Source organism: Salvia splendens, chromosome 22, assembly GCF_004379255.2.
Source record: "Salvia splendens isolate huo1 chromosome 22, SspV2, whole genome shotgun sequence".
In the NCBI taxonomy this organism is placed as follows: Eukaryota; Viridiplantae; Streptophyta; class Magnoliopsida; order Lamiales; family Lamiaceae; genus Salvia; species Salvia splendens.
The window spans coordinates 17354743-17378656 of NC_056053.1; the positions used below are offsets into that span (position 1 = coordinate 17354743).

A 23914-nucleotide genomic window follows, 5' to 3' on the forward strand; every position below is an offset into this window, starting at 1 on the left:
TAATAATCATAAGTCCATTTTGAGTTAGTTCAATCCAAAAGAAGAAAAGTGAACGGAAAAAATTTACATAAAATATTGATTCAATTTTTAAATATAAATTTTATAACAAATTGTGTGGTTAATTTATGAAAAATAGTAGTACTAAATAGAAATGAAATATTTAATACTAGTAAACATCCTAAAATAGAAATTCAAGACATCTTTTAATACGAATACATTTCACTTTTATACCTGTATAGCAATTTCTAATAGAGTGATTTTATTATATATAATATAAATTAATTCAAAGTTTGATAATGGCTAATGAAAAAATAAAATTAAACCACTTTTCTTTTTTATTTGCAAGATGATCTATAACTAAAAATAGAATCACCTTTATATCTTACTTTATTTTCTCCTATATCTACAAAATAACAGTTCATAAAATCACATGTGACTAAAGAAAGAGGTTATCTTTTTTCTCCTATTTTATTCTTTTTTTTACTTAAGACGTAACATAATAATTTATAAAATATGATGCCACACATATAAGAAGTCAATCTCGGAAGGAGTATAAATATATGGGCTCTTTTTCCGGTCAAATCATGACATCAATCAATGGAAACTAAATGTAAGATCAGAATATGGTGTCCCATGAATACAATGCATGCCTTGGATTAGATAGGACCACACAAGCCTTAGAGATAATAGTAATGTACCAATTTATACCCACGCCCATCAACAATAAGTAGGATGGGAATATATGCTCACTTTCAAAATAAACAAGGTTTTCACAATATTAATAGTACAATTAGAGATGGGGCTTTGTGACAGTCAACCAAAAAAAATGAAGTATCTTAAGCCCTCCAATTCATTTACACAATTACTATAAAGAAGAGGCATATGCTTTTGAGTTGTGAGTAAAATTATCAGAAATTTAAATGCAATATGAAGATCATTGTGAACAGCACCAACCTATTTTATTTCCTCCATCTGCTGCTTCCTGCTTTTCATTACTCTGTAAAACTACTGTTTTCCCATTTGCCAACCAGCCGCTGCCTTTAAGCTTCAGGTCCTGAGATTGCATCACTTTCCTACTTAAAATGCTAAATATTTCTCTCACAACCGTCTCGAACGCAGCAGCCACATTCGACGAAGCTAGCGCTGATGTTTCTATGAAGAACAGACCCTGAGCCTCCGCCAAGGCCTTGCCTTCGCCAGTTGTCACCTCTCGTGCATCTTTGATATCCGACTTATTTCCCACTAGTATCGTCACCACATTCATGTCCGAGTGAGCTGTTCAAGTTTCAACCATTCTCATCAAATTAACAAATCAAGCTAATCACTATGTCAACATTCTATCAGCAGATTTTGAACTCTCATACAATTAGAAATCAATCAAAAAAGAATAAAAGCAATGAGAGAAAGTAATTTTTGATTGTGAACTAACAAAGCAAGTAGGAAACAAATATATTTCATTGAAGTGTCGCATTGCTTACTCTGGAGTTCATTAAGCCATCTGGTGACACTTTCAAAAGTCTGGCGTCTGCTTATGTCATATACCACGAGAGCTCCGACTGCACCTCTATAATACGCAGATGTTACAGCCCGAAAACGCTCCTGCCCAGCTGTGTCCCAGATCTGAGCCTTAATTTCCTTACCACTGATGTTCATCTTTTGTGTCTGGAACTCTACTCCGATAGTAGATTTTGAATTAGGGTAAAACTCATCTCTTGCAAATCTAGCAAGCAAGTTGGATTTACCAACAGCTGAATCACCAATCAAGACAATCTTGAAAAGATAATCCTCATTTTGTTCATCCTCCATATAGGCCATGTTCAACCATCCCCTTTCACTGTCTTGAGCACAAAACCATGGTTTGTAATGTATATATACTGAAAGAATATAGGGACTGTTATGGATGCTAAATGCCAAACAATACGATGTTCACTCTTCGAAAAGAGACTTAAAACTAGAGGGGAGGATAAAGACACTCGGAGGAAGCTTTGTTTGGTGGGTAAGGTATATAGATACTATAAAGGATAGAAATGAAGGAAGGAATCTTTAATAAGGATGTTGGCATAAAAAAGATGAAGATAAGCAGATCTGTAATTACTCTTTCTTGTATAAGCACCTTCTGTGTTGTAGCAGGTACACTTGTCCCTTTTGAGATTCCAGTCTGGCCGACAAGCAACGTTAAAAGCTGAAGGCAGCAGAACCATCAATTTAGCATAAGAAATGCAAAATCCAAAATAGCAGGAAAAAGATGAATTATGAGCATAACAATGGAAAAATAATTGCAATACCTCTCAAACAGATATTCCCAAGTCTGCCTTCATACTAAAGCACCTCCGTATGTTTGGCTTCTGCATCCCTCCTCTTCATTTGAACACAAACACCTGATGAAATAGCTACAGTAAGTAACAATGCATCAAGTGTGACCTCATTATGATGTCCTTGCTAATTATCCATTGAAAAACGGAAAATGGGGAATTTGGAAACGGAAAGTGGTGAAAGTCTACCTACCTATAATGTGTGATAGTGTATGGAAAGGAGCACCATAACAGCAAATATTTATATTATGTATCGAAAAAATAAAACTCAAGATCTCGAGATAGGGATGCGGATTGCTGGGCAATGAATCTGAGCATAGAACATTATGGTACTCCCTCCGTTCCCTTATAGTTGAGTCATTTTTCCATTTTGGGAAGTTCCCTCATAGTTGAGTCATTACCATATATGGTAACCTTTTTCTCTCTCTTACTTTATTCTCTCTACCTTATTCACTTTTTACTTTATTCTCTCTACTTTTTTTCCTATCTTACTATTTTATCTATTTATTTAACACATTCAACATCCATTTTTTAAACTCCGTGCAAGGGAGTATAATTTTGTGTACCATACTCCTTAGACTAATGAGTCCACAAGTCAAAACTATATGTTCAAGCAATAAGCACAAAGCATGATATCAACACACAACGAAGCTTTGTTCTAATTGAATAGCATTGCTCTAAATTCCAAGTAAAAGAACTAGAGGAAAAGTTATTCGTTACAATGTTCTTGGCATAAAACAAAATCGTCAAACTAGTTCCACACATACAAAGCAACTACAACGGGCATAGAAGAATGGCGAGAAGCCATTAGATCGATCTCACACAAAATATCTCACAGAGCAACTATATCAGATGACCTAAGATCCACTAAGTAAACTCCTACTCCACAATTGAACTCGATCAGGGCTCTGTAAAGGGCATTAGATACAACAGTCAACACATTATTCACGAAGCACAAATGGGAACACAACAGCATTTTGCAAAGTCCGAACCAGTTGAGAACAGCACAAAAAGAATAAAACACTCAAGTTTTACAGCTTGTTGCATCTCCTAATACCCTCTATGATTAACATAATTTGACTTGCAATGTCTTTAATAAAACTAGCAGCAATGATAGATCTCAGATATCAATCAATTCACTAAAATTTGAATGATCATTTAACCAATTCATCGCCGCTAAATCGCATATTTTAGAAGCAATAGCAAGTGGTAAACGAATGCTGCATAACATTTTCAAGAAAAAATAGCATTTCCACCAAAGTCCGCTCAAATTCAATTTTCTGTTGACCAGAAAACCTAAGAAGAAGAGAACTTCAACACTTTCATCTATTGGAGGAAAAAACCCCAAAAATAAAATAGTGCCTATAATGAAGAAATATAAATACATACCGACGATTCCCCTAATTTTAGAAATGTGTGCTCAAGTCAAATCCTTTTCAAGAGCAGATCAAGATGAAGAAGGCAGAGAAGAAGAAGAAGAAGATGGAGTTGTAGAGGATTTCGGGATGCAGATTTTTTCAATATTTGAAGAGAGAGGAAATGCGAGATGTGAAGTTGTTGAGAGAGAAGAAAGAAATGGATGATGAGGAAAGGCGGCAGAGCATTGCTGGCCTTTGTGGGCTACCAAAGTCTGCCAGCCTAATATTTAAATCAATACAAGAAGGTTACATGAAAGATCTTCCTCGAGATCAATCACTCAACCGTCAAACATTTATATAGAGGGAGAGGGAGGATGGTGGGGTACCACCTCCATTGCTAGAGGCCAATAGGTAATACAGACAAATGCAGAAAAAGAAGGTCCCCTCTGTTCTGTTGAGAGAATAGCGATGGACATTTAGGTACAAATATTCATTACATTTACTTCATATCATCAGTTTTACACAAAACGACACATCACATTATTTCAAAATTACGCCACATTAGAGCATCCACAACCGTGCTCTTGCCAGCGGCACGGTTGTGGGCCCGGGCGGTACTATTCATGCCTGCTCTCTGGCAAGAGCACAACACCCACAACTGTGCTCTTCCGCAAGGACGAGCACAATTAATATAAAATTCAATTACACAAAAACATTTCCATAATATTAAAATTCATTTAAAACCCACAATAAATATTACAAATGACAAATAAAATTAAACATTGCATAATTAAAATCCTAAAAATTAAAAATTACATAATTAAAATCCTAAAAATTAAAAATTACATAATTAAAATCCTAAAAATTAAAAATGACACTACTCGCGGACAATGTGTTGACAATTCGCATGAACAAGCGCTTTGACATGCGAAAACGGCGCCTGAAGTAATCTGCCGGAAACCGCGGCTGGTCGGCAAAGTAGTCGGCAACGAGCCTTTCGTGGGCTCCCTCCCGGTCACGATGGATGTACCGTCGATTTGATCTGGTTCGTTGAGGAGGAGGAGCAGGGGTATTCGCCGCGACATATGCTTCGTAAGCGGCACGATGTTGTTCGTAGTATTCTTGTTCTTCGCGTTCCGCTTCCGCCATAATATGGGTGAAATCCATTTGAGATTTTGAGTGGGTGATGAATGTGTTGATAGTTTGTATGAGAATTATGAATGAGAGATGAATGAGAGATGATTTGATGTGATAAATGGATGATGAATGTGTGTATTTATAGATGATTTTGGGGAAAAAAAAATCAAAAAAAATCAAAAAAATTCAGAAAAAACGGGAAAAAAACGGCCATATTTTTGGGATTTGGAAAATATTTTTTTTTTATTTTTTAGCATTATTTATAATTAAATACCGATTTTTAAAAAAAATATAAAAAAAAGTTTAAACACAACGGCTATGCCGTTGACGAATGGGAGCGCGCCACGTGTGCGTCCGCTGGCACGGACGTGCTCGATACATCGAGCAGCGCCGTGCCAGCGGCGCGGCTGCAGCGGCGGCGGTCCTGCGCCTTGCCAACGGCGCGGACGGCGGTGGCGTCTTTCGCCACCGCTGCGGATGCTCTTACTATTAGGCATAAGAGTGAACTACATAATCCCTTACGTTTCCATTTATTTCACTCCAGACCTCTGACGTTTAAAAATATCGCCACACGTCTCTAGCGTTTAACATAATCCCATATCATGTTTTTTCGGACTAAAAAACCCATCAGCCCTAAAAGGGCATTATGGTCCTATCGAATGAAAATCTGCTCTGGCAGGCTGCTGCACTTGTGGAACATGATGTCACAAAGTCTGATAAATGAGAACAGTGCTAACAATTTCTATATGCCTCTCCGTCACAACACACACACTTCTGCCTCTACTTCGAATTTCAGCTTCGTCTCTGAACTCGTCTCCATCTCCGTCTACTTATGTTATACTTCTCATTTCCTTTCCTTTCAGATCTGCTGCACAAAATTACTGTCGTTGACTATATATGAATTTTTAGGTGTAATTCAGAATGCTTGTTCATATACCCTTCTAATTAATCACTGCTTTTATCAATTAATAGTAACTCTCAGCTTAATTTTCTTCTGTAATGTAGGTGTGCGTCTCTTAATAATCCCTTCCCAAAATAATTTAATTAGCATCGGAGGCACACTAAAATGATGATAAGCATCGACACAACGCGACCATAACTAAGCAACAATAAAAGCATTCGAATTATCAAAAAATCATTTATTTTGTTTAGCTTGTGAGTTTAAACATTACAGATTAAATTCTTCTCAACTTTTGTATATATACTAGTAGTCTCTCTAGTTTAGTTAGGGTCATAGTATTTTGAATTAGTGGCAGTAGGAAACCAACCATACAAAAACAATTTCACGCCTATATATATACCTTGAAAGTTTGTTGGCATAAAAGCATTTATTTAATATATAATTTTGTAGAATAATATGCATAGAATAGAAATGAGTCCGCCCGAATAAATCATCAATTGATTTGACAAAAGCGCAGCCATGTGCCGAGCTAATGTCTGCAAAAATGCAGCCATGTGCAGAGTAAAAATGACTGAAATGCCCTGCAAGGCATAAGGGTATTTTAGTCCGAAAAATGGCTACAAATATACGATATGTGATTATGTTAAACGCCAAAGACGTGTGGCGATATTTTTAAACGTCAGGGGTCTGGAGTTAAACAAATGGAAACGTCAGGGATGGTTTATGTAGTTCACTCTAGGTATAATAGTCGGCAAAATCATGAAGTTTGACCAATTTCTGTCATATCTCGTAAACTTCAGTACTAGCTTACGATATTTTAAATTTATGTGAGGCGTGTACTTTTCTTAACCCAACCCGATCCTGAGTTTTTATGATAAAATTGGTCTTGCGCTACATATGTGGACTTGTTTTATAGCATGAATACAATGATATTCACTTGGTGTAATTTGTTTCTATTGTCTTTATTGAAGCTATGACCTATATGTATATATCGATTTTCCTTGGACCTGTGTAGTTATCGTCTATTGTCTTTATTGAAGCTAGGATCTAACATGTGTTTGAAAAATTTCTTCATACTTGCAAAATGAAGAACCTATGTATACATCGATTTTCCTTTGAGAATATATGCATTTATTTTTTTCCTTGTAGTTGATGTAGGAATGTGTTACTGCATTTGTTCATATCTGTTTTACGGCTGTTGTGGGAATGTGTTCTTCTTCCCATAATTGTAGCTCTAGAAGAACTTGGCCTCGGAAGATGAAGATTGTAACCATGTTCTTCTATTTTTCTTGGTTTGGGCACTTATATAGAATCATATGAATCGCAAGGATTAATGACTTATGTCGTTATGGACATATAATGTTTTTTTGCTGTTATTTAATGTATATTGTTGTTATTTGTTGAAGTTTGTCAAATTTACAAATAAAGATACTCTTGAATATTTGCTGAAGTTTGTCAAATTTTAATGAGAAAGAAGTTCGCCTCGGTGTGCGGCTGGCCCAATTGCGATCCCTCAACAACTCGCGTTACGACAAGTGGTGGTTGAACACTAATCGGATAACAGTGGTAATTCTGGAGCTAATACGTGCAACAAACCCCGACTTTTTGAAGGGGTGAATTTATTAGATTAAAGTTCGACCCGGACTCTATCGCGTGGTGTCCGGTGCGCCCCGGAGGCCCTTGAAATTCCGTAGGACCAAGTGCCGACTGCGCCCGATCGTACTCATAACCGCATCAAGCTCCAAGGTAGAATACACGATTTAACAAAAACACTTTCGTAATTTATTTAACACTATACAAAATAAGATACAACTTTCTTGAGTTCCCTTAACAATCAAGAGTACACCCATACCCAGAAGTAAGATACACTTGTTCTTGATTCCTCATAACTATTTTTCATTAAGCTTGACTTTCTTGAGTTCTCACAACTGCCTTTTGAAACCGACCTCTTGTTATTGTTGTTGTTTTTGTTCCGCTTTGAGAAGTCGATGATGGTCTTTGTTGTTCCTTACGAGATCTTCCTCGCTTCACCTACAAAAAAAAATCACTTATGTTACAACACAATTCAATTAATTGAATCCAATTTAGTGAATAGATTAGTCCCTGTTGTTTTGGGATCTTTTCAACAGACATTTGTGCAACTCTGGGTGTTATCGCGTTGTTGCATACACTTTTGACATATCATCACACTAATTTTTCAAATTATTTAATCTAGAAGAATCCTTTTTAAATAGATTTATCTTGATTATCTTTTTATGTTTGCCCAACATCTTTTTGCACAAGGGTTAGCTGAATTAGATAACCACCGGTCATTGGCCACATCTTCTCACCACATGCAATGGTGGAATACCAATCCATAAGTTGACTTATGCTTGCCAATGTGAAATAGTCATTGACATAGCTAATATGTTACATTGAACAGGTCAACCTAATAAAGATACGAACACAATAAGATTTGACATTAACCTATTAATTTTGCAACTGTGCACATCATGTTTTCATGTTGTCGTATCGAAAATTGTCATCCATATTCGCGCATTTCCCATATTTATTCCTTTTTCGCCCAGAGAGGCATGTAAGGACGGGTGGATGATCTTCCGCATAAATAATCCGGAAACTTTATTTACATCCAATACACTCAACTATCATTTAGTATTAGAACTCAAGTAGAATAACACTCAAGTAATCAAAACATCAAACAATTGAAAATTGAAAATTTGGTCGTCAACATCAGTACCTTTTCCTATTAGATCATTTCATTTGTAGGTATTGAGGTCAGCATGAGTATCTTTATATCTCTGCAGAAGGTAATCTTCACATTTGATTGGAGTGAACCTGGAAGAGAATAAGATTTAAGACCATCCAAAGCCTAAGTAAAAGTGATTTGAATATGCAAAACAGTAATGCAGGTACCAAATGTTCATTAGCATATGAAAAAGTAAAACTTCTATCTTCGCAAGACTTCAAACTTAAATCCAAAATCCTCTGTGAGAAGCGACTCACTAGAAATTTCTAGAGTATTAAGAGCAAGCGATAATCAGTAAACTCACTTTGGAGGATTCTGCTCTGATTGACATGTTGGTAGGCATTCGACAACGCAGTCATGATTAGGCTCAACAAAAAATGCTATCTGCCAATGGAAAAACAAGATTTGTTGATACAAAGCCTATGTATTACACACTCAGGTTATATCATCACCATCACAAGATTTCAAGAATAGCCCTTTTCGTCCTACAAAAAAACCATGGCCTCCAAATATAGAAAGTTCAACCATTCATTTAAAAGAAGCTTATGTGGCCAATTCTTACATTAATTTACCAAAGAGATAATGAGACAAAGCTGCGCCTATGTTCTGCATTCGTCAAACTCACACTGACTGAGATGAACCATTTGGTCACGATTTCAGTCACTAGCGGAATCTTTTGTTGTCTCATTCCTATAGCAACCATGATGCAAATAAATGGTATTTTAGCTTGTGTTGAATTCTGTACTTTCGAAAATTAACCCCTCCAACCTCCAACTCCAACCATTAACACTAGATGCAACTCAACTTAACAAAACTTCTCTTTGCCCTTTTAATTAGGGCCATGCTTAGTTTCTTCCCCTTTCTAACACAAATGGTTGATCACTCAATGAAAGAAATGAAAACTAAAAGTAGATTAAATAAAGGTATAGGGCAGGACAAGAAAGAAACCCTCGAAGAACATTGAAAGATTTAAAAAGTCTTACAGAATATCTTTCTCGGCCATTTCCTAATACCCGGTGCAGTGTGGATCTGTATTGAGATCAAATAAACATTATCTCAGTATGAACATTATCTAACAGTGAGTCAGAAAAGATCTCAGTATAAAGCCCCCGTTGATGGACACAAACATGTGCAGGGGTACAACATCTTATAATAGGATCATAGCACTTCAAAATCTTTGAGGGTATTTAGATAGACCAACGTTCAACTTGTATGTGATTGTATAACCACCTGAAAAAGCAGTTGCTCCAGCGCTCCAGCATATCACCTATATTAACTATAAATGCCCTACATCAGATGAAATGACACAGTTATAAAGTTTGAATTAAAAAACAAAACATAAAATTCAGTCCTCGATGTTTTACATGTGATGTCAAATATTAGATGTACTATCAGTGTAGACTACTCCACTCCAATAAAGTATCTATGTTTTAAATAGTAAGTATTACTATGTTTAGAGGAATGAGAAAACATATTTACAGTAATAATTAGGCACCCACAAGTATTAACTTTCATAAAATATAAAACTGAATGTTCTTAACCATATAGTGCAAATTATGCACCAATCGTTACACATGGAAAACTGTTTTTGATGAGCGTCATCAAATTCTGCTAGGAATGAAGACAAAATACAGTACATATCGCCTCACCCTTTTAATGGTGGTACATACTCCCAGATCTGAGGCTTAGCATCTTTGTCTTTACATATCTGTAGATATTTCTAAGTTATAGATCTAAATTCAGAACATGGCGAACGAAAAAAGACATGAATATATTTGTCGCTCATACCAGAAGACCATAGTTATCATCAGTAGCCAAAAGGGTAATCAAACCAAAATCAGAATGTGCACCAGCTCCAAATATTCCATTGGCGGGTTCAGAAATTTGATCTAAGTTATAATGAAGCACTTTTATACTCTACTAACATCTGTTATGATATGATACTTGTAACTAATGAATCTAAATAATCCTTACCTTCATAATATAGCAGCTGCAGAGTTGCAATAGATTTTCCAAGAATTCCAGGCTGACAAAAATAGTTGACATTTAGCCCTAACGCGAGGGCTATCAGCCGTGAAATGGATCTTGCTACATCTCTATTAATATCCAAAATTGAAATCATCAGACATATAACCTGAGATCCACCATGACCCTAAGCTAAAAAGTTCAAATAATAGAAAAGCTGTAGTGGTACTGGTATCCCAGGCAGCAAAAATCCTTATCTGAAATATGAGTATCTATCAGAATAAGCATCATATGAACCTCTCATCAACTAGCCTATCTGAACCTTGAGCTTTTTGACTAATTTAATTTGTAGATTTTATACACACCAAAGCTTTTAGTTGAGGAGAGATGATAGAGATGAGTATGGGAATTATTTAATTAATAGATGAAATAAAAAATCATCTCAGTTCAAAATTGAATCCACCACTCTTTGTAAACTTATTACATGTTAAAAGGCATTGTAACAGGGTCTGTTTTTCTCATTCCTGTTAAGTGAAGTAATTTGTTCCTAAAACTGGAAAAGTCTACATAAAATAAGGGGGTGAGGGGAGTGGTGCATAATCTGCTGGCCTAAAAGCATAAGAAATATTGGAAAACAAAGTCCCAAGTGAACATTAAAGTGGGACACTGATGGCATACAGTTGATTAAACAAATTATTCAGAAACTATCTCCATGTGGTAACAGACTAATACATGACAACCTCTCACATACATCACGAAATCCTATTCCCTAAATTTATAGAATGTCATGGAAGAAATAATTTTTGCAGCTGTATATCCGAAGCAGGTGTCTTCTGATAAGCTAGCCAATATTTTTCTACTGTTTCTCACTCACGTTAGCAGTTATACTCCAAAGATACTAGTGCGCTACATACATAAGGACAATAACAAAAAAATTTTGATGAAGAAATACTAAGAACAGTGATTATCCTAAGATAAGAGAAAAAATATGTTTTGGTGTCAACTAACAAGGGAAAAGAAAAAGATGCACAGGATTGACTTTCATGGATATATCAGTGTCCAGAATGATGGCTATCACATAAATGACGAGATAAAACTTACAGTGCACCTTGATAATATTTCTCCATAGTTTCCCTCCATCTGGGCAACATATCTGTCAGCAGTCAAAAGGTTTACAAATCAGATATTCTTACTAATCAAATTGATACTGAGATGCTCAAAAACTAAGAGACCAACTGTGCACCGAATGCATCCATAGACTGGACATTACAGTAACACATCATTCGACTATTGTTTTATACAGACACTTGGGAAAAATTTCCATGTCCAAGTAACAGAGCATTCAACACAAGCACAGGCATTCGGCATGCAGAAACTGTAGTTCAAACCAGTTACTCATTCTTCATGAGATCAAATCTTCTAGGAAGTTACCCTCAGATGGCCACCTGTTTGGCCCGTAAAATGGTTTCTGTGCATCAGAATGATCTTCGGATACTTCAACACCTATGTAATATCCTTCCTTATAGTCCCCTGAAATGTGCCCACATATTTTCCTTTAACTCGGCATGAAAAACTGAAACTGTTTAAGCTATATCATGTATGGCTAGATATCAAACCATGCATTTGATTGGTGGGGTCCAAGGATTGATCAAACAATGGAGTAAAGCCACGATTTTTCTCATTCCTTAGAAGCTTCATTTTGTCCTCCTTGGGCAAACTGAAAAATCTTTTGCTTTGAGAGAAGACCTCATCCATGAATTCCTTATCAATTCCATGATTGATCACATAGAAGAACCCAGAATCTAAGCATACCTATGGTTCACAGAATAAGTTGTCGGTTTAGAAGATAAGTAACTCAGAAACATCAATTCAGCATAAAACTCCTTAAACGAAACACAAAAAAAAGCAAACAAACACTAAATGTCCTCTAACACAAACAAAGGCTTAAATTGTGTTATGACCTATGGAGAAATATCATAAAAACAAGAAACTTACAAGATACTTAGAGGATGTGTGGCTGAGCTCATAAGCTCCTTAAAATCACTTATAAGCTCTTCAAAAGTGTTTAGCAAAATAAAATCCTAAATAACTTATAAACCATAAAAAATAAGATCCCTAAATAAATTTTTCTACCCCAACATACTTTTTCATAATCATATAAGCAACCTTTTTACACAGGTAAGTCTGCTATGGTTTGTTATTTCCAATATATCTCCCTTCCATTTTAAATATCAAACTATGATTTTATTTCTATAACTCATAACTTATAACTCTCTGTCTAACTTATAAGCTCAATTTTCTAAACGCTTTGACAACTCATAAGCTTTTAAAACGTTACATTTTATAATGCCCTTGAAACAATTTATAAGCTCTCTAAAATATTTAGGCAATCTTTTCTTTCAAACTATTATCTTGTATCTTAATGTCTGCTTGATTAATCAGCCAATCAACTAGAAATTTCATTAAATTCGCAACATTATCGTTTTTAGTATTTTATTGTACTTGATTTGAAACGAACGTCCAAATCCAAATAACCACAAATATGCGTATATCTCGTCTCGTGTAACCACAAACATTAATCTGAAATATACTTGAACTTTAATCGATGAGAAAAACCAGTTATCAATTAATTTTAATGTTAAAAGTATAGATGTATGAATAAGATGCTTAAAATGTAGAAGTGGAGTGCGACTGTGTGAGAGAGAGTAGAGAGGGAGCTACCTGTTTAAGGAGAGAGACAGATGATTGAACATCTGGATTGGCGAGATCAATACAGTTCAGTAGTGATACATTCGAGAATTCTGGAATCAGTGCTTCCTTTTCTTTGATCATTTCTGCCACCGTTGTGCTATTCCGTTTATTTCCTTCTCGTTTTGAAGAGCGTCTATTTATCTGATTTTCTCCACATATTTATATTTCAATATTCCAAAATATATATTCTCGTTTTATTAAGAAAAAATATCTCACACTATATGATAGAGATTCTTTTTATTGACCGCGCGGCGTGTCCAATAAATAAATACTACTACTACTACTAAACCTTGATATTCCCCAAAACAATGTAGTAACATTTTTCTAAGCATTGAAAGGGGTTTTGAATGATAAAGTGGTAATGTCTAAAGTAAAGAAAAAGTTAAGAATTCAAATTCATCATGATGCCTTTAAATTTATATTCTCTCTATTTGTAATAAGGAGTATTACTTTCCGCCGGTACAAATTTTAAGAAATACTTACTCTCCTCTGTCCCATAAAAATATGGGTATTGGGTGTGGCACATGAATTAAGATAAAATTGATAAAGTAAGAGAAAGGAATAAGAATGATATGGTAAAGTAAGAGAGGGAGGTGAATGGTAGTTAAAATAGAGTTAGTAGATAGTGAGACCACATTATTTAAATGATATAACTTTTCAAAATGGAATGCACATATTTTTGTGAGACGGATGAAAATGGAAAATGCACATGTTTTTATGGGACGGACGAAAATGGAAAATGCACATATTTTTTATGGGACGGAGGAGTATTAAGAAAAATTAGTGAAATATGAATCACTAGTTATATATAAGTTTTAAATAAAATGCGAGTGGAATGTGAGACCTTAGTACCATTTATAATAAAATAGAACAGGACTCATATACGCTGACGGACTAAAATAGAAAACAGAACTCCTATTCATAGATGGAGGGAGCATTTATTTATCTATAAAAAAAACATTATTGATGTCTTATGAGTAGAGGTCCCCAAACCGAACCGTCACCGGCCAGGAACCGTCACCGGCAGTTCGGAACCGGAACCGGAACCGTCGGCGGCGGTTCGAACCGTGACCGGAACCGCCGGTTCCATCGGGCCGGTTCAGGTTCCATTTTTGAACGAACCGTAACCAACGGTTCAAAACCGCCGGTTTCGCCGGAACCGCCGGTTCGGAACCGGCGGTTCGGGTGTTCCTTTTAGATTTAAGTTGAGCTCAAGTCCTTTTCCTTTATTTTTTTTCTCCCATTTGTTTCGAAAATGTAATTTGTAAATTGCAATCAAGACTTTAAGTCTTTTGTAATTTATGATTTTTAAGTTGTAATTTGTAAATTTTAAGTTGTAATTTGTAATTTTAAAGTTGTAATTTGTATCAATAAAATTGTATTTGTACATCGCATTATTCTAATTATTTATGCAAGTATATTTACATTTTTTTACTTGAATTAAAATGTTAAAAAAAATAAAAAAAATTCCATGAACCGGCCCAGAACCGGATAGGAACCGTTCCAGCGGTTGCGATGAACCGCCGGTTCACGGTTCAAAAACCGAAACCGCCGAACCGTAGAGGGCCGGTTCAGGTTCAAACTTTTCTTGAACCGGAACCGGCAATTCCGAACGGTGAACCGCCGGTTCCCGAACCGTGGTGACTTCTACTTATGAGATAGAGACCATTCATGAGTGGCTACTAGAAAGTCAACATCTTCTTGCTATGTAAAATCTCGAGCTACTGAGGGCACCCACAATGGGGCGCCCGATGGCACGCCCTATGCGTGCCATCGTCCTTGGGCGCGGACTATGCCTCCATTGTGGGTGCTCGCCATAGGGCGCGCCCTATGCCCACGCCCTAAGCTTCGGGCGCGGAAGAAGCGCGGACGATGGCCTATCGTCCGCGGCATCGGGCACCATTGTAGGCTCGGTGGACGATGGTCGCGGACGATGGCACGCGTTTTTGAATTTTTTTTTTTCCAAATTTTGTCTATTTAAACCCCGTTTCTCATTCACTTGTTCATACAAACATCTCGCCTCTCTCATTTCTCTCATCTCTCACATTTCTACCTCCCTCACATACCAAAATGAACCACGACGACGACACTAGTTCTAGTTCCTCGGAGTCAGGTAGTCCGACCTCGAAATCCTTAGATGCAGCCGTTGAAGAGGCCATGGCGGAATGCTTAGTCGAAATGCAGCGCGAGGAGGCGGCGGCCTTAAAATGCATTAATTTTTGTAGTTATTTAAATGAAATGAAGTTTTTTATAAATTTTATAAATGAAATGAAGTTTTTATAAATGAAATGAAGTTTTTTCCCAATTTTTATAGTTATTTAAATATTCAAATAAAAGAAAATGCAGGTGGGAGGGTAGGAGGATAAAAATGATGACGTGGGTGGCGGTGCATAGGGCGCCCCATTGCTAATGCTCTGAAGGAGCTTTGTATACACTAGCATCTACTCCCTCCGTCTCACTATATGTGAGGAGTTACTTTAGACACGATATTTAAGAAAATAATATTTATTGGGTTAAGTGGAAAGAATAAAGTATGAGAGAGGAAAAAATAGAAGAGATAAAATGATAACAACGTAAGAAATATCTTTTTGCCAAAAGAAAAAAAGAAATCAAGCACTTATACTTATAAATGAAGGGAGTACATGAAATTTGACCTCATATATTCATTAGTTAATACTTCATCTGTCACGACCGCATTTTCTAAGGATAGAAAACACGGTTGATCGCGACTAGGGGAGGATTAAAGAAGCAGGGAAAGAAATAAGGGAAAAATAAAATCAAGCATTGGTTGCGAGACATGGCTAATCAAGTGCTGATGCATAGAAGAAAAGATACTCGATCATGAAATCTCGAGTATTTGTTTATAAAAATTTCAAAATATCAGAGTTTTGAACAAAATAGACCTGAGTCTTTTAAGATGCACAACGGAAGCAAATGAACGCGGTTCCATGTATGAAGACATGAACCTCCGAGAGTCAAAATCTGACGGAATTAAATATCTTGTCTCAATAGCACTTCCTCCACCACTTCGCTGCTCAACCTGCACATTTAGAAATATATGCAGGGCTGAGTACAAAAGTACTCAGCAAACACGTTGCCGAAAATTACACATATACATTTGAAAATATTGTCAAGCCATCATCACATTAACACTCGGGGGTTTATTGAAAAGGCCCGAGCTTACTAAAAATATTCACATTGGACTGCAGTCCCTTTTTCCTGTACGTAGCCATATCTGATCACATTGTGCCGTTGAGATGGTGTTCTCACACGGTCACCTTACATACATGTGCCGGGAAGGTGGCCACCTTCCACGGTCACCTTCTCTGCCCAATATGTCAGAGGTATCCTTGTGCCGGGAAGGTGGCCACCTTCCTCGGTCACCTGCTCTGCCCAACATGTCAGAGGTAGCTTGTGTACACTAGTCCGAGCGGGGACACCACCCTCACTGGGACCCGAATTCGACTTCTATCATCATTCATAATTCACTTGGCCGTAGCCAACAGATAGGCATGATACAAAAACATTTATGGCAAGACAACATTTTTAAAAAAATCACGAACATGTGTTCGTGTTTTCATAAAATATCACCTCAAAATAATTTACATTTTTATCCACATTAGTATGTAGGATAGGAAAGTTCACCTTGATCGTTTAGATTCCTTAACTTGAATCTTTCGTTCCGACTTTACTTGCGAAAGCACCCTTTTTAAAAAAAAACACAATATAATAATACACTAATTAGACTCAAGGACAAAACTACTTACATTAGAATGCATGCACCCTCATTAAAGTCTTTTATCTCGTTTCTCGATTTTCACATATTTTTTATTATTCGGCGGCCGCCCAAGAAGTCGCTTGAGACTCCGGTCGGCCGCTTACGCCCATAATTCCTCCGTTGGCTCCTCGTATTTCCCTCCACGATGTCGAATTAAAATCCCAAAAATTATAAAAGTGCACAATTAAATTATCGCAACCATTTCCCCTCAAAAATATATTTATTTCGGACTTAGGATAAAATTATTCATCCTTTGAAATATTCCAGGATTATTTAAATAATTCATCACAATTAATTATCGACCCAAAACTTAATTAGAAGCCCCAAAGCTTAATTATTTCCCCACTTTATATCTCTAATTAAAAGTTTAAAGCCCAAAATAAAATAAATGGAGTCCAACAAATCATCCACTTTAATTTAATGAGGCCCAATTCTTTTAAAACCAAAGGCCCAACATCTAATTAGAGCCCATTTCAATAACTAAACTAGTCCATATACCCCCTTCCACCACACGTATCATCTACTCTCTCTCACCTTAATTACTATTCATATTCTTCCCCAAATTTCACAAAAATTAGGGAAAATCTCTCTCTTCTCTTTCCGTCGACCAGCACCCCACCGGCACCGCCTCCGTCTCCGGTGCCGCCGTCGCGCCACCACCACCTCCGTCTGTCCCTTTTCCTCCCCCCCTCTTTCTTTCTCTCCCTCTGCTCCCTCTTTCTCTCCCGGATCTGCCGCCGCCGCTGCTACCACTGTGCATGCACAGGCGGCGGCTTCGGCCTCCTCCGCGCCTCGTGCTGCCGGAGCAGCTTCCCGGCGAGCTCTCTCTCCCTCCAATTCCAAATCGGACATCTCTAGATCGGAGAGTCGAGAGGCAGCGTCGCTGCTTCGCGGGGCTTTGGTCGTTGTTGCTGTTCGGGCGAGACTCCAGGCGCGCCACAGCCAATTCGCCCGTCGTCACTCCTCACCATTCACTCCCTCCGGTGGGGACGGTCAGCTCCTTTTTCCGGCGAAGTCGGCAGCAGAGAGGAGGCATCGCCTCCTTCTTTCTCTCTCCGCCGCGCAGCTGCTCCGTGAGAGCTTCCGGAGTTCTGTTATCGCTTGCCGGTTGTTTGACAGCCAGTTCTTTAAGCTAAGTCACCCTTTTTATTATTTAGTTTCTCTTAATTCTTGAGGCAGTAGCAAGGGTGAACTTGTTGTTTGACTAATTGGGAGTTATATGAAATCGTGGGACGGATTGTGGAGGCTCAGGGACGAACTTGATATCTTGTTATGGTTTATTGCCGTTTTATATTTGATATGTGGAACCTATTGGCAAAATCTAAGTTCTTACTCTATCTAAGTGTTCTTACATGATGCAAAAGGGTGTAGTTATGGGGTTTACCTTTTGATGTTGGAACAAAAGTGTTGGATTGTAATGTTTGAATTGTGAAATCTCCCTCGGACTCCTCTCTCTTGTGGTTTGGTGTGTACAGAGAAGATGAATTGTTGTGTGATGGTGATGTAGGGGTGAAGAAAAGAAATGATTGTATATCTATATACAATGCATAATGCATGAAAGATGGAGTGAAAGTGACGGTGTAGCAAGGAATATGATTTGATTTGCCTTCGGAAGGAAGGAATATGATTTGTTATTCTCCTTAGTCAGGAAGGAATATAATTTGTTTGCACTAATTAAATGCAGCATTAAATGTTGTGTCTAAAAAAATTCGATACACTGGATATGCCCTCTCTCTCTTTCTTTTATTTTTATTTTAGTTTGTTTATTAAAGTAATTATTTTAGTATTTGTCCACTTGTTCATTTAATTTGGTGTAGGTATATTCGGTTCCTGTTCGTGGCTGTCCGTGTTGAATTACCCGATTTTCATAGAACGTAGGATGTATAGATTTAATTTTGTTGGACTTTTGTTGGATATATCGGGCATTAAAATTTTGATTATGGGACTTGATTCTTTTATTATATATATATATATATATATATATATATATATATATATATATATATATATATATATATATATATATATATACTTGGCCGACGTTAGAAACAACGACAATCTATCGTAGCTCGGATTTAATCGCATAGAAGTTACTTATATAGATAATCAAGCTAATAATATTGTTTCTAATAATATCGGCTTAGCGGGTCGTTACATCCTCTGTCCACAAAAAATTTAACACATTGTGAATTACACAGATTTTAATGTGGAATTGGTAAAGTAAGGGAGAAGAGCAAAAAGTAAGAGCTAATTAGTTTTAGTGGAATGTGGGGTCTATATTATTAGTAAGAGGGAATTAGTGTTAGTGGATTGTGGGGTCCATATTATTAGTAAGAGAGAAGAGAAATAAGTAAGGGAGAATATATTGAAAACTTTCATTTTTTAAATATGCTCTATTTTTCGTGGACAACCAAAAATGACAAATGTGCTCTATTTTTTGTGGACGGATGGAGCGGGAATTTTTCTAAGAAAGAACAATAATTAGCCCAAGTGCTAATTCTAATGAGAGTAGTTAGCTCTTCTTGCACTTACTTCCATTCTGAAAATTTAGCAGCTTGGGAATATGAAGTGGGTTGAAATAATGAGCCAAGGACATCAATGAATACTATGGAGAAGTACCTGACTCAACATGAAGAGTGTACATAGTCGATTACCCTTCTCAGTCACAACTGAGAATGATGAGTGAAAATGATAGTACATGATAAGGATGTGGACTCCCTCCGTTCACAAAAATTAAACTAAATTATAAACGACACAAATTTTAATGTGCAATTGATAAAGTAAGAAAGAAGAGAGATGAAAAGGTGGTGGTAGTAGTGTTAGTAGATTATGAGATTCACATTATTAATATTACTATTATTTAATTATTTAAAACTTTTCATATTTAGAAATTGATCTAATTTTGGTGACGGCCTAAATTGTAACCAGTCTATTTTTTTTAAATAGTACTAGGAGAAAAAATTCTCTAGTCAAGGAATACCAAAGTGGTAATCCTACTTGGTATGTCCTACCAATAAATTTTTAACAAATGGAAATACTATATATCTCCAATTCCAATTAGATACATAATTATGGAAACAATTTAAATATAACCACACTTTTAAATAATATGGAAGGTTTATGCACATTCCATATAACAGATGCACTATATTTAAACATTTAATACTATATAATTGGGGATCACAATCATTTTTATTATTATACCAGTAGTTTTAGTTTTAAAAATTTGTTATTTTAATGCTTTATCATTCAACGATCATCTGTCGTATTTTAGTTTATAAAGTTTTTCATGCTATATTGAAAATAATTGCTAATATAATAAAATTAATTTTTAGATAATCTTATTATTATTATTATTATCATTATTATTATTATTAATTCTTTTTATAATTTAATATAATGTATAACCTGGGTATAATATTCATAAAATTACTATGCAATGATAAAATAAAACAAGAGCTACACTATATAATTATTAATATACTTAGTTTAATCTATACGTATATAATCTTTCATGTTGTTATTTTAATTTATAGTTTCCGCTAACAAAACTGAAGTTAATCTTACACTTTTATTTGTCTAGATTATTTTTGTATGTAGATTGTAAATATTTGAGAAAACTAATAATTTCCTAAAATCTTAAAATAATTAATCATTTTTTTATATTTGATGATCGAAAATAATTGCAAAATATGATTAAAAATTAAAATATACAAGTATTAAATATTTTTATACTACTCCTATACATGGAATGTACATAAACTTTTCATATAATTTAATTGCATGTGATTATATAGATTGTTTCCATAGTTTATATATCTAGTTGGAATTAGGGATATATGTATTTCCATTTGTCACAATTTTATTGATATGACATACCGAGTAGGATTGCCAAGTTGGTATTCCTTAACCATGGAATTTTTTCTCATAGTACTAGTCTATTTTTTTGGATGGAGTGAGTATGAAACACACAAAAAAAAAGTGATAGTTGAAGGCAATTTGAATGGTTCCCATGTGTTACAGTTGTTGTGTTTGTGTCACCATTGGGAAGATTCGGAGAAGCATTATAGACAAGAGAAGAGCTTAATAGAGAAAGACTGCAACAAACATGATATGATGTGTGACACCCGTGTCAAGAAGCCGAATAAGAGTATGATTAAAAATAGAGGCAATGAAAGGATAGAGCATAGATATACTGGATCATGAAGAAGCAACGAGTTGGGATGAGTTACCGACATTGAATAGTAGAAGTTTGTGTGACTACTAAAAGTGAAACATTTGTATCAACATTATTAGAAGAATAATCATCAACACAATTGTGTGATTGATCTTGCCACAGTTGTACATGGAGGAGGCAACACTTGGTTGTTCACTAGATGCATGAGTGAAAGAGGAATTCAAGCCTCCATCAATATGACTCTTCCTGCATTATTGGAGAAAAGACATTTGATAGAGAAGTGAGTGGTATAGTGGTAAAATATGAGATCAACTTGAGAGAAAGAAGGATTAATTAAGATCAATGAGGAATTGAATAGTGCATTCATGGGATTATGCCATTTTGTAGCACTATCACATCTACAACCCTGCCAAGAACACCAAGATATAGGCTGTGAGTGATTGAATTCATCCAAGACAATATGAAGATTTGTGAAATAAGTGTTCACATCGGATTGACCTTGAGTGAGAGACTTGATTGGTTGGCGAAGTTGATAGGAACATGCTGAATCGCCTAGAGAAAAATGTTCACAGCGATTAGACCAAATACCACGAGCATTATCAAAATACATGATGTACAACAAATTTGCGAAGAGTTAGAGTTCCTGAGCCATGCAACAACCATGTTGTTGCATCTAACCAAAATAGAAAAAACAAGATAATCAGGATCAGGTTTCAACAAGCGACCGTGGATTGACTCCAATTGATGTAGTTAGTTAGAGCCGATTATAATGGCCGAGAGACCAACTATAGACCAGGATTATCACTAGGATGAAGATTAAAATGATTAGTTTTGTTCTTGTCATCAAATGATGATCACAGTTGTTCCGCCGTACCACTTTAGAGAATTTGGAGAGTGATTGAATCAGAAGAAATCAAGATACATCAAATAGAGAAGATATATTAAACAAAATGAAGAGATTTATCAACTGATACCATGTAAAATCAAGAGAAGATTGAATGCAATAGGAGAATTTTATTGATCTTTTTCACAAATAATACAATGAGAATCCATCATTATTTATACAAAGTAGCTGTAGGATCACAGTAACTAAACAACTGACTAATTGCTCTAAACTAACTAACTAACCATCTAAATGATCTCAGTCGATCAGCTGCGATCAACTACTTCATTCTTCGGTCTGCTAGAAAATAGAAATTTTCAGCTTTAGATGCCTACTTTTAACATGATAAATTTTCCTTGGACATGTGTAATTATCGTCTATTGTCTTTATTGAAGCTAGGATCTAACATGTGTTTGAAAAATTTCTTCATTCTTGCAAAATGAAGAACCTATGTATACATCGATTTTCCTTTGAGAATATATGCATTTATTTTTTTCCTTGTACATAGTTGATGTAGGAATGTGTTACTGCATTTGTTTATATCGGTTTTACGGGTGTTGTGGGAATGTGTTCTTCTTCCCATAATTGTAGCTGTAGAAGAACTTGGCCTGGGATGGATCATGTGCTTTGCAAACACGAGATTGAGGCCGAGGTGTTGTTGTTGAGGACCGATGCTTGAACGACGGTACTATAGATAGCATTGCAGTGTTTGGAAGGTATCCAGAACTCGACATATATATAGCAGCACCGTTTTGGAGTTAATTTTGCTTATGTGTTTCATTTTGCATAATGACGATCGTCAATTCTTTCATTCACTTGATTCGTGTTTGTCCCGTAACCAAGATACTTATTTTCAGAGGTTGAAACGTGAAAAATACAGCAGTTGAAATCTAAAATTGTTTTGGGAGATATCCTTAAAGAAAAACTATGTGAGAAGAATGAAGAATGTGATTTAGTTGAGAGTCGGGTTGATAAATTACATTATGTGAGTCGCAAGATGAAGTTGTAACCATGTTCTTGCATTTTTCTTGGTTTGGGCACTTATCTAGGATCATATGAATTGCAAGGACTAATGACTTATGTTGTTATAGACATAATGTTGCTATTGAATTTTTTTATGTAATGAATTGTGGTATTATTAATTGACTTTATTTATTTTGTAATGTCTTTTGTTGTTATTGAATGTATATTGTTGTTATTTGTTGAAGTTTGTCAAATTTGCAAATAAAGGTACTCTTGAATATTTGCCGAAGTTTGTCAAATTTTAATGAGAAGAAAGAAGTTCGCCTCGGTGTGCGGTTGGCCCAAATGCGATCTCTCGATAACTCGTGTCACAACAAGTGGTGGTTGAACATTACTCGGACAACCGTAGTAATTCTAGAGCTAATACATGCAACGAAGCCCGAATTTTTGAAGGGATCATTTATTGGATAAAAGGTCGACATGGGCTCTGTCGCGTGGTGTCTGGTGCGCCCCCGACGACCCTTGAAAATCCGGAGGACCAAGTGTCATCCGCACCCAGTCGTACTCGTAACAACATCAAGTCTCCAAGGTAGAATACAAGATTTAGCAAAAACACTTTCGTAATTATTTAACACTAAACAATATAGAGTGAACTACGCAAATGATCCATGAACTATGCGTTTTGAACGCAAATGGTACCTAAACTTTAAAAATATCGTGGGTAGTCCATGAACTAAGGTATAATCACATTTTTTATATTTTTCACTATTCATCATAATTTTGCACCAAAAATGCCCCCAAGGTATGAAGGGCATTTTGGACTTTCATATCTAGGTACTAGATTTCATATTTTCTTTATCTTTCTCTCTAGTACTAAACATGATATTTTCTTATAGTTTGAGTACCTAAAATGATATTATTCACTTCTTTTTTTCAATCACTT

At 35.9% G+C, this 23914-nt stretch overlaps 2 protein-coding genes across 10 annotated transcripts; both read right to left on the reverse strand.

Annotated features, from left to right (window-relative positions):
- Nucleotides 1-690: 690 nt before the first annotated feature.
- On the reverse strand, nucleotides 691-4124 carry LOC121788026 (ras-related protein RABA5a-like). 6 transcript variants are annotated; one of them, XM_042186875.1, is made up of 5 exons: nucleotides 3702-4124; nucleotides 2286-2378; nucleotides 2114-2182; nucleotides 1479-1834; nucleotides 691-1275 (listed from the first exon to the last, which is right to left on the reverse strand). In XM_042186875.1, exons 4-5 carry the CDS (start codon nucleotides 1813-1815, stop codon nucleotides 935-937), a joined length of 678 nt encoding a protein of 225 aa, XP_042042809.1. In that variant the 5' UTR covers nucleotides 1816-1834; nucleotides 2114-2182; nucleotides 2286-2378; nucleotides 3702-4124; the 3' UTR covers nucleotides 691-934. The 6 variants fall into 6 exon arrangements, with proteins under 6 accessions (XP_042042809.1, XP_042042810.1, XP_042042811.1 ...); XM_042186876.1 differs by having other exon boundaries at nucleotides 1479-1838; XM_042186877.1 differs by having other exon boundaries at nucleotides 1479-1874.
- A 3343-nt stretch (nucleotides 4125-7467) lies between these two features.
- LOC121787536 (2-oxoglutarate-Fe(II) type oxidoreductase hxnY-like) lies at nucleotides 7468-18424 on the reverse strand. Of its 4 annotated transcripts, XM_042186300.1 has the most exons (13): nucleotides 18333-18424; nucleotides 13141-13311; nucleotides 12036-12231; nucleotides 11851-11949; nucleotides 11521-11572; nucleotides 10429-10550; nucleotides 10243-10343; nucleotides 10104-10162; nucleotides 9685-9741; nucleotides 9438-9483; nucleotides 8759-8838; nucleotides 8446-8543; nucleotides 7468-7739 (listed from the first exon to the last, which is right to left on the reverse strand). In XM_042186300.1, the coding sequence occupies exons 2-12, from the start codon at nucleotides 13249-13251 to the stop codon at nucleotides 8465-8467; spliced, it is 1002 nt and encodes a 333-aa protein (XP_042042234.1). In that variant the 5' UTR covers nucleotides 13252-13311; nucleotides 18333-18424; the 3' UTR covers nucleotides 7468-7739; nucleotides 8446-8464. The 4 variants fall into 4 exon arrangements, 3 of the variants coding, with proteins under 3 accessions (XP_042042234.1, XP_042042235.1, XP_042042233.1); XM_042186301.1 differs by lacking the exon at nucleotides 18333-18424 and having other exon boundaries at nucleotides 12036-12136; nucleotides 13141-13606; XM_042186299.1 differs by lacking the exon at nucleotides 18333-18424 and having other exon boundaries at nucleotides 13141-13602.
- Between the last annotated feature and the right edge of the window lie 5490 nt (nucleotides 18425-23914).